The sequence below is a fragment of the Trichechus manatus genome, unplaced genomic scaffold (genome assembly GCF_000243295.1).
Source record: "Trichechus manatus latirostris isolate Lorelei unplaced genomic scaffold, TriManLat1.0 scaffold00002, whole genome shotgun sequence".
In the NCBI taxonomy this organism is placed as follows: Eukaryota; Metazoa; Chordata; class Mammalia; order Sirenia; family Trichechidae; genus Trichechus; species Trichechus manatus.
Genome location: NW_004443938.1, coordinates 41,020,591 through 41,039,766, shown reverse-complemented (window position 1 = coordinate 41,039,766; position 19,176 = coordinate 41,020,591). Strand labels below are relative to the sequence as shown.

The 19,176-nt window shown below is 38.2% G+C and overlaps 1 protein-coding gene across 1 annotated transcript; it reads right to left on the bottom strand.

The window, feature by feature from the left end:
* Window positions 1-4,609: 4,609 nt before the first annotated feature.
* Window positions 4,610-18,758, bottom strand: VNN2 (vanin 2). The gene is made up of 7 exons (XM_023730097.1): window positions 17,748-18,758; window positions 17,291-17,421; window positions 16,034-16,226; window positions 14,313-14,601; window positions 11,540-11,913; window positions 10,427-10,597; window positions 4,610-6,169 (listed from the first exon to the last, which is right to left on the bottom strand). Exons 1-7 carry the CDS (start codon window positions 18,003-18,005, stop codon window positions 5,978-5,980), a joined length of 1,608 nt encoding a protein of 535 aa, XP_023585865.1. The 5' UTR covers window positions 18,006-18,758; the 3' UTR covers window positions 4,610-5,977.
* Between the last annotated feature and the right edge of the window lie 418 nt (window positions 18,759-19,176).

Sequence of the window (19,176 nt, the reverse complement as noted above, 5' to 3'; positions counted from 1 at the left end):
TAAATCTCTGATTTAAATGATTATGGAGTCATTAGTATGGGTTCTCTCATAGGATTCTTTCTAATCCTCCCCTGATCTAGGGAAACTGGTAGGTTTGGAGATTCGTGTCTTTTTTTTTTTTTTTTCTTTTGTTCTGTTTTGTTTTATAATTTGAAGTCCCTTGATTCCAATGATCGTTTTCCATTATCTTAATATGTCATTCTTCTCCAAGATCCCCAGGTGTCTCTATGTGTCTTTAAGCCCTGAAATGAAATCCATCAGACACAAATTCATTTCAGAAAAGGTATCTTAGGAAAAGATAGAAACAGTGTAAAAGAAGTAGGTTGCTCTGTGATGCGAAGAAGGAAACCGCTGTCATACTTCAAGTTGAAATTGTCTTGGCTCACCTGACTTTCTGAACAGAATCAGAAGGAAGCACATGGGAATTCCCCTTCATTCTCCCAGTCCCTAATTCCAGGCAATGTACCAATTTTTTATTATGTCAAAATTAATAGAAACTAAAATTAAATGTTTAATTACCAAATGTGATTACTAATGCCTTTGTTTCCTATGTGTATAAATAATCAGGATTATAGACATAAAGTTATTTGAAACTCACAACCTAAATGACTGCTTGGAATATTTATGTATGGAATTAGGAAATTTAGAGTGCTGGTTCACAGAATGCCACACAGTGAGCATGCTGCCTTTTTACTGACACGCTGGGGAGAGACCAGGACAATATGCCTGGGTCCACCCTAGCACCACAGTTGGATGCTTCTACATTTGTTTGTTAGTACATCATCAGATTTACCCAAGATTCCAGTGCAGTAGGCATGACCATGCTTACTATATTCATCAATATGGATAAATGAATAATGTTATATCCAGTGTATCAGGAAAACAGAATCCACAACAGTTAATTAAGAGAATTTAACATAGAAATTTGGTTAAGTAGGTAAAAGGGCTAAAAAGTAACACTTGGGTAACATAGCAGGAAGCAGCTACCACTCCTAGTGTTAGTGAACAGAGAGAAGAGGTGGGATGTTATAACCTAGAAGCTTACTGGAGGACTCCATGGAACTAGCTAGGTTGGGGGCCTTTCCAGCTGAGTGAGGGACATATCTGGTGAAAGCAGGGGAACTCATGGTAAAGCCTTTGAGGTTCTGTAGGGCTCAGAGATATCAAGGCATCATCTGATATTTTAGGCCTTAAAAAAGTATTAAGTAGAGATATGTACATATGTAACAAAGTACCAAGAAGTCATGGGAATGATATGTGCAAATCTTAGGCTAGTGACTTCCTCTAGAGGAAGGGGGAAGATAAAGTTGGAGAATGCAATTGGAAGGGGGATACAAGAGGCTTAGCTCCATTCATAATGTCCTATTGCATAAACTGGGCAGTAGGTACATACGTGATTGTTATGTTATCCTTTACACATTTTTAAAATAAATTTTAAGATAACTTGGAATATCCACTTGTTTGTGAATAAGTGAATGTTTCATAAGGAATTCCACAAGGCCTTTTATATTTCTAAGCCCCAGCCAGGCTCTTTGTTTAGGTCCTGTATGGCCCCCTCCCTTCCCACACATTATCCTCTAAGGAGCTACTGCCACCCACTCTGTTTTTTTTGAGGTTAGTATGCTCCAAGCAATGTCCCTGGGTGGTGCAAATGGTTGACGTGACTGGCTGCTAACAGAAAGGTTGGAGATTCGAGTCCATCCAGAGGTGCTTCTGAAGAAAGACCTGGCAATCTACTTCAGAAAAAGTGGCCATTGAAAACCTTATGGAGCACAGTTCCACTCTGACACACACAGGGTCGCCATGAGTCAGAGAAGACTGGTACTAATACACCCCAAGCCTAGCAGAAGAGTAGCACTAAGTCTTTGAAGTTCTCCCTAGAGAAAAGTACACAGAGCTTTTACATTTAAAGGTGTTTGTGAAAAACGCTATGCAGAATTAGGTAGAGGGTAACAAAAATGAGGAAGTACATTTGTGGTAAGTGATGGTAATCTGACTCTGAACAGTTTGAGGGGAAAAAAAAAGACACCTCTTGGCTCACATAACTGGAAAGTCTGATGGGATACTAGTTTCACTTTACTGGACCCAGGTGCTTAAATGATGTCTTCAGAGTTCTCGGGTCCATCTCTCCTTTGTCCTCAGCCTTGGATAGATTCCTTCCAACTGGCAGCAAAGATGACTACTGGGAGTCCAGATTTACATGTTGCCTCTGCCTCTTATCACAGTAGAAGAGACTGTCTCTTTTCCAGTAGTTATATCAAAGTCCTAGGAGGATTCTCACTAGCCTGGCTTTAGTCAGGTGCTCAGTCCTGAATGAATCTCTCTGCCCATCAGGTCAATTCTGTGATTAGCAAGGCCTGATCAGTATATCAAACCCCCTAGAACTGAAAAGGGATGATCCCCCAACCAAACTACATGCAACAGGTTTCCTTTAAGAAAGAGAGGAGAAAAGATATGGGGCAGAGAGAAGCAATAAATGCTGACCACAGGAAGCTCTAAAGGTTCCTGAGTATAAGAAAGTTTGGTCTAGAATTTCTGATGCCCCTAAACATTCTGGCTTTCTCCTTCTGGGAGAATCAAGGCTTAAAATCACAATGACAGCAGAAAAACTTGCATTATTTCTAAAGACCTTCCAGTTTTCTGACATTTGTTCCACTTACACAGAGAAGCTTTTTCATTCTTTCTTAAAGCTTTTATTCTTGCATATAACATTTTATCTTTTTTCATGCCATTAGACTATTTTTTTATTATTGTATTTTAGATGAAGGTTTATAGAACAAGCTAGCTTCTCATTAAACAATTATTACATATATTGTTTTGTGACATTGGTTTCCATTTCCACGACATGTCAGCACTCTCCCTTCTTGACCTTGGGTTCCCTATTACCAGCTTTCCTGTTCCCTCCTGCCTTCTAGTCCTTGATGCTGGGCTGGTGCGCCCCTTTAGTCTTTTTTTTTTTTTTTAATGGGCCTGTCTAATCTTTGGCTGAAGGGAGAACTTCAGAAGTGACTTCATTACTGCACTAAAAGGGTGTCCGGGAGCCATAGATTACTTTTGAATCAGTGAGATGCTTGTCCAATGAATTGGTTTCTAGCTTTGAGGCATGAGTTAGGACTTTCCAGTAAAGCATGCATTTGCTTTTAAACTATATACTATATACTTCCTACTCCTATTTATATTATATTAATATTATTATATTATATTAATATTTATATTAGATATCTCCCACCAGGAATGTTTATAAGCAATTGAATACTTGACATCTTAAACTGACAATGCTTTCATCATTAATTCAGTGACAATATTCTACACATCCTAAATTTTAAATTCATAAAGGGTCACATTGGAGGTATGGTTTAGTCAATGAAATGCATTTTTATTTCATCCATTAGGATCTATAGAACTATCACGTCCCAAATACAGAGCAGACACCCATTCTAGGCACTGCCTATTTCCCCATATTCTTAGTAATTTTTTCAGTTCACTTAGTACCTTTGCTCTCGGCACTGTGTTACACATTAGAAATACACCAAAGATGAATAAATATGATTTAAGTCCACAAGGAGCTCAGTGTAGTGGTAAATATATAAAATGTGATGATTATTATAACAATGAAGTATACAAATTTCCACAGGAGCAGGAGCATAAAAGTAGCTGTTTTACATTTGCCTGTAGGCAGTATTGTGTCTTGGGTAAGTGCCAGGGTTTTGAGATAGATGGACTGGGTTCAAAACTAACCCGTGTAGAAATAAATATTTTAGAGCTCACATTCTTTAGATAGATAGACAGATAGATAGATAGAAACAAATATATTCTTTTCCTGCAGTTTTCATTAAGGCTTAGGTTTCTTTTAACTCTGCCTTTTCTGATTCTGTTCTAGTAAATGGAATCTTATGTGTAACCTAGACATGGTTATAGCAGACCTCTTAATTATAGATAAAAGAAGGGCAAACCATAAATGCAGGTGAACAAGACAAAGACAAACAACAAAGCTACCTAAAAATATATTTTATGTCAAGTTGGATAAGGAAAATATTAACAAAAATGTCAACAGGACATTAACAAAAATAAAATCCTGTCCTATAATTGGTAACCAAGTAAGTGTCCTCATAAAATTCTGGACATCAAATCTTTTATATGCATGCCATGTCTGCTTTTAATTTCTAAAGGCTTTTTTGTCCACTAGTCAACATTGATAAATGTATTCAAATGTGTACTTTTAATTCTAGAAAATAAGTAGACTCCCATTTTTCCTTATCAAAGACTGTTGAAAGCCAAACAGGAGAAAACCAGTGCTTTGTTTACTACCCCCAAGAACCACAGGGAACTCAAGGATTAACAGGAAACTTAAACATGAGGCTGAAAGATGGTTGTCAAAGAAATTGGACTCTAATATTAGAATATCTAGAAATAAAAGAGCAATAAGGGCTCCTCTCAAGTGCATTTCCTTAAATTACGGTCAAATCACACTATGCTTGGGTTAAGTTTAGTAAAATAAAATATGTGTGTGAAAACTGCTATGGAGAGGATGGGTTACAACATTGTGATGCAACCAATTTTATAACTGAGTACACTGAGTACTATTTATCTTCCTTAGACCTATTGATACTTGCCTTTTTCCTTGGTCTTTTTTTTTTTTTTTCTTTTCTGTTAATCAATTGAGACACAGCTAACAACTGTAAGCTTTAATCAGAGGAAGAACTGTCCCTAAGAATCTGTGCGGAACTCCTTGCTTGTATCTTACTCAATGTGTTAAGGGTCAGGTGTTGACGTCCAGTCAAAATTTAAACTCCAGAGCTAAAATATCATTGCCTAAGTCAAAACAACACACAATTTTGTTGATTATGTGACTTGGACTATATAGATACGTGCACATTCATCACTCTGAAAATTACCATCTTTGATGGCCCAAGGTGAGACACATGGAACATATAAATTTTTCTCCAAATGAAGCACAGTAAGTGATTTAACCTCCATTCCTTTCTTTTAATGCTATAACCACTTATTAACAAAGTAGTCTTAGTTTCCCAGTGCATTTTAATAGAATATGTAAATTGAATTCATAAGGAGTAGATTTACAATAGTACATAAAGATAAAACATAAATGGTTCAATAGTGTTTTTTTAAGGAAAAGTTTCAATTTAAAATTATTTTGGACACAGAAAAAACAAAACTGGAAAATCATAGGCATTTCTTTTAATTTTTAGAGTATCTACATACAATGATTGATAACAACTACACTATTATATTTTAAGTAGCATGGGATATGTGTATTTGGAAAAAAGTAGACTGCCCATTGTTGAAAACAGCATTACTATTAACAGTGACTATCTTTGTGTTGTGGGATTTGTGGCTATTATACCACAACCCTCAGATTAGACACTTCAGGGCTATGAATGCCCTGGGCCAGGTCTCCACTGATACGAACAGCTGGCATCCCTTCTAGTACATCTAGCACATCTCAACTAACACTGTTAAGAAAATATCAACATTGTCATCTGATTGGAACGAAATTTCTCCTTATCATTAGCACAGAAAACTAGGGAGCTCAGATTGTCTTTAATGTCAAAGGGAATTCAGTGATGACTCTCTCAATTCCAATCATTACTGTTTTCTCCAAAGGGCCCAGCTATGTTTACAATGCCCTGGAAATTGCTGCCTAAAGCTCTTCTCTCTGCACCCTCTCATATACATAAGCACACACAAGGTTGCACAATGGACACACATGGTTGGAGCTGTGGTTTGACCCTCATTTGTCTGACCCAAACATCTATGTTCTTTTCATTATACCACACTGTAACATTTCAGAGTAGCCAAAAGGGGGCAAAATACTGTAATACTTAAAAATAATCCTTGATGAGAAAAAAATATTTAGGAATTATTGGTTTATACTACTTAGTCTTCAAAGTTTCATAGTGAATGTGGGAACCTGATTGCAAAATATGTGATACAAACAAAAATGTGGTAAAGAGATGTCCTATGCCATCACAATATTTTGCAAAGCTGTGATCATTAATAATATGGATATTAGTAGGTAACTTCTTGCTGAATTGCTGGTCCTGCCTGAGTTGTAAAGTAAGTCCTTTGTGTACCACCTCCCAAACAGTGACACTGTTAGGATAGGTCCAGATGTTCCATTCTTGTTTACCAAACGCCCATCTTTTAGTACCTAAAGAAAAAGAAAAGTTGGAAAAGTACTGTCAGCTTTATTAAAATACACATTATAAGCAGACTAATGATTTTGAAACCATCCTAGATACAATTGTTGACCAAGCAGCTCTTGCTTGAGGAGGGAGAAACAGGCAGGAGAGGAAGGGAATAGCTATCTTATATGTAATAAAGACTAGAGTGATTATAGATGGTCCAAGAGTTGAGTTTCAATGATCAAATATATCCTTAATGAAAAATCATTATTGAGGCCAATTATATGCAAAATAATCAGAAACTGTTGTTATTTGCCTTCGAGTCACCTCTGACTCCTGGCAACCTTATGTATAACAGAACAAAACACTGTCCGGTCCTACACCATCTTCATTACCATTAGTATGTTTGAGTCCATGCTGTGGCTATTGAATCAGGAACTAGAGAGGTATAATCACCCTTTCCTCAAGAGGTTTAAAACTTAATGGTGAAACTGAGCAGATCCTAAACATAAATAGATGAATCAGTGTATTAGAGAGAAGGTAATTGATTCATGGGGAACAGATAAATGTTCAGGAGGTCTGAGAAACAAAAGTTGGACAGGTCGGCTTCCCAGAGTGGGACACAATCTGACACAAGAAGGTGAGCAGTTAGGAATCTCTCCTGGGGGCTGTATAACAGAGACACCGTGGAAAGTGGAAATTGAAAGAATAAAGGCTCGTTCTGAGACAGGAGTGTGTGTGACAGTCTGAGACAGGAGCGTGTGTGACAGATCTAGGTTAACTTCCTTTCCTACTCAAATTTGGTTAGAACCAGTGGTGTGCTGGCACCAGTGGTGCACAGTTTGTTAAATTGTCAGGAACTTTGTCAGCTAGTGGTTACATCCATTCTTGAAACTAGTCATGGTGGGAATATTTATACCATGAAAATTGGCAAGTGCCACAAATTGGGTCTTTTTTTTTTTTTTTTTTAATTTCTCAGCAAGAAATCTCAAAAGAGATCTGATTCAAGTTACAACCTAATCCTGTAGATTGTGTCCTGCCTCATTAATGTAATTGCCTCTAATCCTGCCTCACTAACATCATAAACCCGTTGCCGTCGAGTCGATTCCAACTCATAGCGATGTTATAGGACAGAGTAGAACTGCCCCACAGGGTTTCCAAAGAGCAACTGGTGGATTCCAACTGCCGACCTTTTGGTTATCAACCAAGCTCTTAACCACTGTGCCACCAGGGCACACATCAACATCACAGGGGTTAGGAGTTACAACACATAGGATTATCAGATCACAAAATAAGGACACCACACCATACTGGGAAACATGGCCTAGCCTAGCTGACACATATTTTGGGGGGACACAATTCAATCCATGACAGAAGGAATGTGTGCCAAGAAACAGAACGAGCAAATGGATCCATCAGTTGTGGGAAAGACAGTTTGGATGGGGAACAATATGGAAACAGGGAAAGCACATACTTCATATACATCATAAATGGAATAAGAAAATAATTAAATATCCTAGAAGATAAGTATTGTGGTAAACACATATACACAAAGACACAGATCCTGACACGTTGTCAGTCACACAACTCGATAGTAATTAAATGAACAAAATACAATTTTAAATATTCATTGTTTATTGTTTGTTAAGTGTTCATTGTTAATAAATTGTTCCTTGTTTACTAAATTTTTCTTTAAAGGAACAAAATAAAATACCAGAGCTATATTTTAAATTACAGTTGAGTGGAAGCTTAAAATAAGTTAAAAACGAATATTTTCTGGGCACTTTTCTCTGTTAAAATGTTCTCTATTTTGGCCTTCATGGGATTAATTACTCAAGATCAGTGATTGGCTTTCAGGTGCTAGCTAGAACTTAACATTTTTACCAGTTTCTTGTTGGAAATTTTCCTGAAATATACTATACAATTTACTGGCCTCTTAAGCAGTGCATACTAAATATAATTTGACCTTTTTGATGATTCCCTTAAACTAGTGGTTCTTAGCGATGATAATCAGCTGAAGGACTTGTAAAAATATAGGTTCCATCCTCAGCAAATTGGATTTAGTGAGTCTGGAGTGGGATCTGACCTCTTACTCCTTCAGTCCTCCTGCACATTGACCTATACTTCAAGATATTCAATACATGTCACCTATTTCTGTCTTTTCCTCCCAGTTGGCTGGTGACCTTGGTTAACCAGGTAAATTTTTTGTAGTAAGTACCTAAAAATCATCCTGATATTTATGTAATACTTGGTTTTTCACAAAGTGCTTTGACATACATTATTGTAGTTGAACCTCACTCAGTTATTGAGGAAGGTATTCTCTCCACTTTACAGGAAGGAAATTGAGAGGTTAAGTGGCTTGCCCAGGGTTATGCAACTAATAAGTTTCAAAAACTAGACTATGACAGTGCTTCTGATAATACACAAGACTTGCCTAAGGTGATAAATGAAGCTGTCCCCCACGTTTGTAAACATGGTCAGTAATACTCCACCCTTTCAGTACAAAACTAGGGAGACGAAAGGATACACAATAAGTGTGTTGATATCTCTGCAGAAGTGATCCTGTATGGCAATGTATGAATGTTTGATGATGGAGAGTCCATCAGTCAAGGGAACTGGGGAAACAGTCAAGGAGACATGACTAGCATGAATGATAGAAAAAACTTATCGTCTACTCCACAGTATTATAACTGATCTCACTGGAAACAATAGTTAACAAAAGAGTCGTATCTGCAAGTTCTCTGGAGAAGAAAGAACCAAAAAAAAAAAAAATCAAGAATTGGTTACTTTTATTTGGTCCTTTTTGAGGAAAGTACCAACCACTTGCTATCCAGTCAACGCCTACTCACTGGACCCCGTGTGTATCAGCGTAGAAGTGTGCTCCATAAGCTTCACAGGATAAAGTGCACTAATATGTCCAGAGCTCATGCCTGCCTAAATTTCCCTGTGTGAACCCTGCTCTCCCTTCTTCCTTCTCTCACTTTCTTGAAATGACTCCAAATACTTTCAATTAATCTATCTTATTTATGCCAGTCCAGCCACCTTTTAAATACTGGATTTCAGTTCCAGACCCCTCACTTTGGCAGTTAAGCTTACTTTCCAGCCCCAAATTGCTCATGAGTTTCTATCTAGTTGAGTTCTATGGCAGTCAAGGATTGCTGTTCCAAAGGCTCCACAGCCTTAAGGCCACACTGTATTTTATGAAAATAACTGGTTTCATAAAATTGAAGACTTTTATAAGTATGATATAACACTACCCAGATATATAGCCATCAGAAATCTCAAATTTTAAAGTCTTCCTTGCTCTATCCTTGGATAAATTAAATCCTATATTTCTTTTATAGAGCATACAATGATTTCTCACTAGCTGCTGGAACCCTGCCATTGTTTGCCACAATTGAAAGAAGATATTAATGGCCAAACTGGCAGGCTGTGTATGTGTGTGTGTGTACATGCATGTACTAGCATGTAAACCTAGAGAATCTTAATCCTAATTTGAGAGCAGCTTAATTTTTTAATTAATTGGTTATAGCCACTATAATTTATGAAATAAATATCTGATTTTCTCTTTGGCTCCACAAGTGATCAAAGGAAATTAAAAATAAAGAAACATTCTTCAATAAATGGTGCCTCAAGCTCATAGGTTCTAAATATCTTATCACTTTAGAATTACTTGCTGCAAATTGCAAAACTAGTCCCAGAATTCCTCCCATTCTTGTTTCCATGCTCCTTTGCAATGTGATTTTACAGCTCTTCCCATAGAGAGCTCTGTATCATTTATTAATCCACCTCTTGAATCTACATTGTTCCTGTGACTTGGTTAAGCCCATTAGATATTTGCAAACACAGGGTAAATAGAGACCTGAAAAGAACTTACATAGTTAGCTTTCCCTTGTGATGCTCGTGGAATCCTTCAGCTGACATGGGAAAAAGCCCAGGTTTTTTGGAAGATGACAGACCACGTGGAAAGAGTGGCCCTAATCATCCCAGCTGTCCAAGGAAGGCCATCACAAACCAACTAGCCCTATCAATGCAGCAGGTGATGGCAGATGCATGAACAAGTCCAGCCAAGATCAACTGAAGCCGTCCCAGACCAGAAGAGCAGCCTAGCGATACCCAGTTCAAATTGCCCACCCAAAAACATCTTGCCTAAATAAATGGTTATTAGTCAAAACCATTAAATTTCAAGGTAGGTTGTTACACAGCACAAGTTAACTGATACAGATGCCATTGCCTGTTTTGCAAAACAGATAAAATGGAAAAACCTCTTAAAATCCTCCTACCTCAAATTTTCCAGGTGACAGATGAATTTTACTAAGTAATACTTCGGGAAAAACATACTTTGTTTCAAAGGTGCCACTTAGGGAGAACATTTCAAATCTTGTCGAAGCAGTTTCTACTGGCTGTCCGCAAGTTGTCAAATTAGCAGTTTTGCATTTCAGCATTGTGCATACCTATGTAGAACAGATAAAGAAAATGCAATGTCTCCAGTAGGTTATTGGTACTAGGACTGCTAACTTAATTTTCAATCACAGGAAGGCAATTATTTGCTTTCTCAATTTGATCATGGGATTTGGATCATGTTTCTTATAATTACCTGCTTTACTGGAAATGACAACTTGAGAAACAACTTCATGGCTAATATGTGGATTGAAAGCGAGGATCCAGTTATCTAGTTTAGACTGAAACCATTAGTTCGGCATATATCAGATGATGGCCTTTAGCCCAAGGAAAGGGAAGCCTTTGGGCAACAGTAGTACTGAAGTCTAAAGGAGGATTAAAATTTTGCATACTCCATAAAAGGTGACCTGGCTTCCTTTGTTCTCTCTCTCTCAATCTCTCTCCCTCTCAGATCTACATCTCTTTTTCTTTAGGAGAAGTAACTATAGAAAAACTATAAGAAAATACAAATTCATAGCCAACACTGTATAATAAGCTTACAATCTTAAAACGTTTCATTTGAAAGGAATACAAAGACTAGGGCATTTGATTATAAGAAAAACTAAGATAAAACTGACATTCCTACTCATTTTTGGTTTTAAAAGATAAAATTGTTTATATTCAGACATGTCAGCAAAGCTAGTTAAGGAAGCCTTCTTATTGAAGCTCAGCATATCATGGTCAGGTTAATTAAAAAAAAAAAAAGGTGCTCAAATCAAGCAATCTGATTATACTTAACTCCCATTATAAATGTCATTTGATTCATCCCAGAGTATGTGTATGTGTGTGTGTGTGTGTGTGTGCACGTGTGTGCATGTGTGTGTGTATGCATGTAATATTGTCAGTGCATGCAGTCATGCCAAGAAAAAGCACTTGGTGCCCTGGGACAAAAATGAAAAGTTAACCCTGGAATCCACTGACACCTAAACAAGACTTTTCACTTGAGCTGAGATTACCTGCCAGTACTCTAGTCTTCTTCGTCCATGAAGTCCTGTAAAAGCTCCTAGAACATAGACTTCATTTTCCTCTTTTTCTAACATTCTGTAGCTTAAATGACAGCAGAGCTCTTTTTGACAGACTGTAAGATTTCCTGCACTTTCATAAAGTTCTGTGAAGTTGAACTCATCACGGGAAATAAATCCCCCAAAAGTGTTTTTCTGTATTGGGAATGGTTTGATGGTCCTGGCGTAGGCACTCCAATTTATGGCTGCTGGGTAGGCAGGAGAGACGCGAGGGTGTGAATCCACCTCTGAAAGAAGAAGCTTTCCAGATGCTGTTTCCATATCATAATGATACACTTTGGGAGAGTGTGGTGCATAGATGCCACTCCCTGCGGATGGAAGACAAGACTTTTTAAAATAACAACAAAAACCATCACTACCAGCTTTCCTATCAGAATTGGGCATGTGATCATATAAGCATATTAGTCACAAGGAGACAGCATATAGGCTTTTAGTTACATGGAACATCTAACTACTTTCTGTTGCAAGAGATTAAAATAGATAATTGGGAGTCTTGTTTCAAATAACTCTTAAAATAATAGGATCATTTATTAGCATTGTGGAAAATTAAACTCAATATAAAAAGCTTTATGTTCAGGAGTTCCTGAAAGGTGGGTGAATATAATGCAAAATGCTCTCTCGTTCTCAACTGCGGTGTTTTTCAAACATATCCAAAAATTCTTCAACATTCGTCTCTCCAGTGATCTAATTCCTCTCCTCTTGAGTGTGGGCTGGACTTAGTGACTCACAGCTAATGAATAAAACATAGTGAAGGTGACACTGTGTGACTATGTAAAAATGGAGTGACAGAGACATCTGACCTCCTCTAATTTCACAAGGAGGAAGGAGAATCAAGATCAATAGCCCAAGGCTGATTCCTACAAGGCGGAGGTCAGGCATAAGTCCTCTTTTCCCGCATCTTTACCAATTCTTACACCAATCATCCCTCCCACTGCACTCTACTTCTCAGCTAAGTTCGATAATTCATTGCAATGGCCACACAGAACTCACAGACAATACTCATGATTATGGGGGTTATTAGGGAAGTTAACAGGTTACAATTCAGGTTCAGGAATGCTCAGGATACAGTCCTTCCATCAGGACAGCCTCTCCTCAGCCCTGCCCGCAGGCAAGTCTCTGGCCCTTGGCCCCTTAGTCTCTGCCCTGTTCAGGCAAGTCTTGCAAAGATTTTAGCTCTGCAGATAAGTACTCAGAAGCACCCCACTCAACCAGTAAGCTTCGGTACTTGGCTCTACCTTCACCAAGTGCCCAGAGGCACTCCACCAGCAAGCCATCTGCCCAAAGGCACTCAGCTTTCTTGCTCTGTGGGCTGGGCCATCTCCTGCCAGTTTCCTGGTTCTGCTGCTGCTTCTCACCATCTTTGGTGTTACAGTTCTCTCTCTCTCTCTCTCTGTCTCTCAGTCTCCTGGTTCCAGGAGCTAGCTACTCAGCACAGAGATCAAAAGACACACTCTGCTCCTGGCTTTTCTTCCTTGGGGGTGGTGAGATACTCTCCTTCCCACCTCTGGGATGGCTCATTTTAGGCCTAACGATGGCATATTCACCAATCCCTTCATTAGGGTTCCATAGACCTTATTTGCATGGTCTCACCCCCATTTTATTTGCATTATTAGCAAGCTATCCAATCCCCTTAAAAAAAAACAAACAAACCCGTTGCCATCGAGTTGATTCCAACTCGTAGGGACCCTATAGTGACCTTATAGCGACCCTATAGGACAGAGTAGAACTGCCCCATAGGGTTTCCAAGGAGCAGCTGGTGGATTCGCACTGCTGACCTTTTGGTTAGCAGCCATAGCTCTTAACTACTGCGTCACCAGGGCTCCAATCCCCTTGGTGGGCCACAATGACCTTATTTGCATAGTCCCACCCAATCACTTGTGTAGGAGTTACAAGACCATGATGAGAAAGAACATATAAAAGCGATCTATCCCACTGCAGACTAGATCATAAAAGACAACTTGGTTTCCCTTGTTTCTCTTTCTCTCTTAGACCACTTGCTCTGGAGGAAGTCCACTGCCATGTCATGAGGATACACCACACAGCCCTATGGAAAGACCCAAGTATCAAGAAAATGAAGGCCCCTTCCAACAGCCACTGAGGATCTGAGGCCTCCAGCCAGTAGTCTAGCAGGTAAGCAATCCTTGAAGCAGATCCTCCAGCCCCTGTTAAACCTTCAGATGTCATTTGACTGTAAGGTCATGAGCTAGCCTCAACTAGAACTTCCTAGCTATGCCACTCCCAAATTCCTGACCAGCTGAAACTGTGAGATAATAAATACTTCTTGTTTTAAGCCACTAACTTTTAGGGTAATTAATTACACAGTAACAGATCAGTAACATACTCCTTTACCCTTTGCTAGTATAATGTGTTTTAGAGCACATCTCTGCTCTGCTTTGCTTTGCCATTTACTAGCTGGTGGCCTGTGGCAAGTTATTTGTACTCTCTGTGTCTGAGTTTTCTAATTTGTAAAATTGGGATGATAACATCCATCACATAGAGTTGTTGTGAAGATTAAATGACATAATACACCTAAAGCTCTTAGACAACCATTCCTGTTATCATCAAGCATTAGCTTTGAGGGTGAGAAGATGATAAACAGTGAGGAATCCCAACAAAGAGGCAAAAACTTAAGACAGGTCATAGCTGAGGCATTTGTTTCCCTGTATTTAGAATTACAAGCTGCAAGCATCACCCTGCCATGAATTACCTGTCATATTTAGGCTGACATGATGTGTGTTGGCTACAAGAAGATTAACTCTCATTCCCATTGCCCAGGCTGAGTGGAATTCAATAGCTGTCAAAAGGGGTAAAACATTCATCCAAGCTGTCGGGAAGAGGATGGTGTCCACCTGGAAACCTTCCACCAGGGTCACAGCAGGATCATGGAAGAGTATATCAAAGCAGGTGAAAATGCCAAATCTCCCAAAAGAAGTGTTGAAAGTCACCAACTCCGGCTTTTTAGGGACATCAAACTGAGGCTCAGAGTAGAGGTGGTACTATAACAAATGCATAGAACAAAACCAGTGAAAGTTTGTTTTTTGAAGAGGTGACGTATAACAACTCTCCAAATTTAGTAATAGGCTTGACTTTAGGCTTGGTACCAGCAGGAAAGCTCCTCTCTCATGGGAAATGAATAAATCTGCGGATTGGGAGTAAATTTCCAAGGAAAGCATGGAGGAATAAGCAACATGTGTCTGTACCATATGTCTTTCTCTCTCTTTCTCTACTTCCCTCCCACTCTCTCTCTTTTCTTTCTCTCAGTTGAGAGCCAAAGACTTCCCCATACACCCCAAAGACTATCAGTTTCTTGAGCCTGAAGACAAGTATTATTCTTTTAATCCCTGATACCTAGAAACAATAGATGCACAGTAAATATCTGTTAATTGAATGAGGGATGCCACCTCCCTGTTTACAGTGTTCCACCCAAAGTAATCTCAGGACTCTCACCCAGCTTTCAAAATTAATGTCAGAGAGGAATATTTTCTCTAATTCTCCCTGATCCCTTCTAGATAAATTTGAAAAACTAGTCTAACCTAATATGATAGTCAGGGTCAGTAAAAAAAAAACCCATTGCCGTCGAGTCAATTCCGATGCCATCAGGGCATCAACATTTACAGTGTGGCTTAAAATGATTATTGCAGATAAATTGCATTAAAAGGTAATACAAATACTGAAAACAAGAAAATGGAAGAGCTGATATTCTATTCCTTATATTAGACATACTAAAGAGAAAATGAAAATCTAATTATGTATGAAAAGAAATTGGGAAAAATCCACCCAGTGGCTCTGTGAGAGAAAGACCTGGCTATTTGCTCCTGTAGAGATTATAGCCTAGAAAACGCTATGAAACAGTTCTACTCTGTCACATGGGATTGTTATGAGTCAAAATTGACTCAACAGCACTTAACAAGATGTTACTAGAGATTTCTGTGAAAACAATACAGAAAGTGTCATTTGAGAAAAAAAATTAATATGAAATAGAATGTAGGCAGAGCCCTGTCAGAAAGGTATTGAAAAGGTCCAAGATTGAGATGATTATTTCTGGAATTAATAAAATAGGTACTTTTAATATCAATACAAAGGATACTATGGTGACTTTAATCTGGAAACCATTTAATATCAAAATGGTATAAAAATGCTTTCAAAATTGTATGAATCAGTTTCACTTAAGTTAATTTCCTTGCTCTCTATCAAATCACAAAAATTCTCTTAGTATTTATTTTTTACTACAGTTATTTCAAAACCCTTTTTGTGGTTCATTACTTTTTTTTAAAAAAAATCACGTATTATGTTGCATTATATCTCAATTGGTTTGTACATATTATAATTTCCTAACCAATCTGGAAACTTCCAGAGTCAGGCATTAAATAAACAAATGGTGAACAATTGAAGAAATCAATTGCTAGGATAGAGAGCTTTATTTCTTACCTTATGGTAACGTGCCACCAGTTTTCCCTCTGTATCGTACACCACGTTGGTATTATATTGATAATAGCCATTGGAAGGGCATGTGGAGTCACGAGAATTACATGGCTTTTTGTCCCCAATATTCACCAAGACATAGACAGAATTGTTCTTAGCCAAGCAACTGAGTCTTGTTTGCACCGGTGTGTGACCAAATCTAAATCAAGTTTTAATACAGACATTTCAATTTCAAAAAGTATTTTAGTCATTTCACACAGAGACAACAATAAGAATAGTATGAGCCTGAGTGTAACTAAAGTCGATATCAAAACTACTCATAAAAAGGACCACACTGAAAAAGCCACAGATGATATTCCACACTGTATCTATGGCTCCAGCAAATCACTATTCACTTGTCTATATCATCAGTTGTCTCCTCTCTACTGAATAATGAGGTCAGCAAGCAAACATGCTCTAGTAGCTCTCTTCTTAATAAAATAATTAAATTAAGTAACACAGGTAATAAAATGAAACAAAATTAAGTAAGTAACATAAATGTAATAAAATGAAATAAATTAAATAACAAATAAAATAATATAAAATTAAACTATATTAAATGAAATAAAATACCTCTCTTGGCTCCACATATCCCTTCAAATATTGCTCCATTTCTCAGCTTCTCTTATAGCAAAACTACTTGAAAGAGCTGTTCATCTGGCTACTCCTAATTTCTCCTTTCCGGTTCTTCCTTGAAGCTCTCCAATCAGCTTTCTTCTTTACCATACCCCCTGACAAGTCTTATTAAAGCCAATGATGACATCTACATCTTACCTGTTCTAGTCTTACTTGACTTATTTGCAGCAGTTGATATAGTTAACCATACCTTCCTCCTGGAAACACTTCATCTGGCTTCCTTGACCCCACCTTCTCATGATTCTCCTACTCGCTGCCTACTATGCTCTGTCTCCTTTGCTGGGTCCTCCTCATCTCCGTTTCAGAAATTAAGACCCTACTTGCATCCATGAGATCTTCTTCCCCTGAGTTTTCCTAGTAATAAATAATCTGTTTACATATTTTCCCTAATTTTAATAAAGATATTAAATCATAAAAGACTGTTAAATGGTATCTGTTTTCTTTTGCATCTAACAAATGCCAGATTGATATAACCATCACATATACCACATACGTGATAATTCAGTATGAATCATTCTGCTTTGACTAATATGTGCATTTTAAAGAATCACAGAACTTTTGTACAAACCACCAAGAGAGTTAAAATACCTGTGGGTATCTTGACATGGAATCCAGTTCACCTGAGGGTCTGGGATATTCTCCAGATAAGGAAAAATGGTTTCCCGAGTAAAGTCCCATCCATAAAGTGCATCTTCTGGAGTCACAATGATTTGAGCGCCCTGTTCAAAGTAAGTCAAATCAAAACTATCCCTCCATGTACAGCCTAGATAATTCAACACCATGGAGCCCTGGTGATGCAATGATTAAGTGCTTGGCTGCTAACTCAAAGGTTGGCAGTTTGAGCCCACCAGTCGCTCCACAAGATAAAAGAGCTGGTGATCTGCTCCCGTAAAGATTTCAGCCTAAGAAACCCTATGGGGCAGTTCTCCTCTGCCCTATAGGGTCACTATGGTCGTAATCGACTCAATGGCACACAACAACAAAAATCTTCTACCAGCTCTCAGGCCCTTCCCATAAATTCTGACCAGCAGAAATAAAAGAATACCTTCTCAGCTGCCTCTGTAATCGCTTTCTCCAGAATATCTATATTCTTGTTCATCAGGAGCAAGGCATCTTCCTGAGAAACGGGTGTTTCTGCTTTGTTTGGCAATATGATAGCATGTTCATACACTGCAGCTAGGAAAGTGTCCAGGGCACTGACATTCAGGGCAAGTAGGGCAAAAACTGCTGCAGAAGTTGGAAAAGAAGAACCGATCATGGCCAAGACCTCCTGGTAACTTCTGAAATCGTAAGTTACATTCATGTAGTATTTATAGAGAAGTGAACATTTGTGTAACGTCACTGCCAGCTAGCTACTGGACTTTGATTTTATAAGCTTATAAACACATTATGCCTGACAACTTTTGAGGAAAACAATACTGCAATTCAATGAGTATAATCAAGAAATATTATAAGGATTGACCAATGTGTACCATTGATAAGATCCTTTGTCAATTTTTTTTAATTCAGTATAGTGCAATTGGGCTATTTTATGAATAGAAGATGGTGACTTAATTCTCATGTGAAAAAATCATATCACAACAAACATTTCAATTATTAAATCACAAAAACTAGATTTTTTTCTGCTCTGTTGAGTGACTTACATCCTGTTTAATTTTAGAAGAGAAAATTTTAAATCCATTTACTATTAGGAGAATGCATGATAGAACACAATTCATACAAATTGACACTCTGTGCTGAGTTATCTATTGCTGTTAAAGACTAAGAAAATCAGATCCATAAGAGCAGGTGTCTGTGTCTGCTTTGTTCACTGCTGCATCTTTAGTGCCTAAAGCACAGCTCCTCTAGGTGCTGCTCCCCCGTGTTCAGCCAGAGGAGAAATCAAAACCTCACTCAGGACAGAGTGTGGATTTGTGTGAATTGTGTTCTATAGTGCATTCTCTCATTCAAAAGCAGCTGCACCAATATATCGACAGGGAACTGCCAGAAATTCAAGCTGGATTCCAGAAGAGGACGCAGAAACAGGGATATCATTGCTGATGTCAGATAGATCCTGGCTGAAAGCAGAGAATACCAGAAAGATGTTTACCTGTGTTTTACTGACTACACAAAGGCACTCGACTGTGTGGATCATAACAAATGATGAGGGAGTCATTCAAACAGAACAAGGGGATACTGTGTGGTTTAAAGTCAGGAAAGGTGTGTGTCAAGGCTGTATCCTTTCACAATACTTACTCAATCTGTATGCTGAGCAAATAATTTGAGAAGCTGTACTATATGAAGAACTGGGCATCAGGATTGGAGGAAGACTCATTAACAACCTGCGTTATGCAGATGACATAACCTTGCTTGCTGAAAGTGAAGAGGACTTGAAGCACTTACTGATGAAGATAAAGACCACAGCCTTCAATATGGATTACACTTTAACATAAAGAAAACAAAAATCCTCACATCTGGACCAATAAGCAACATCA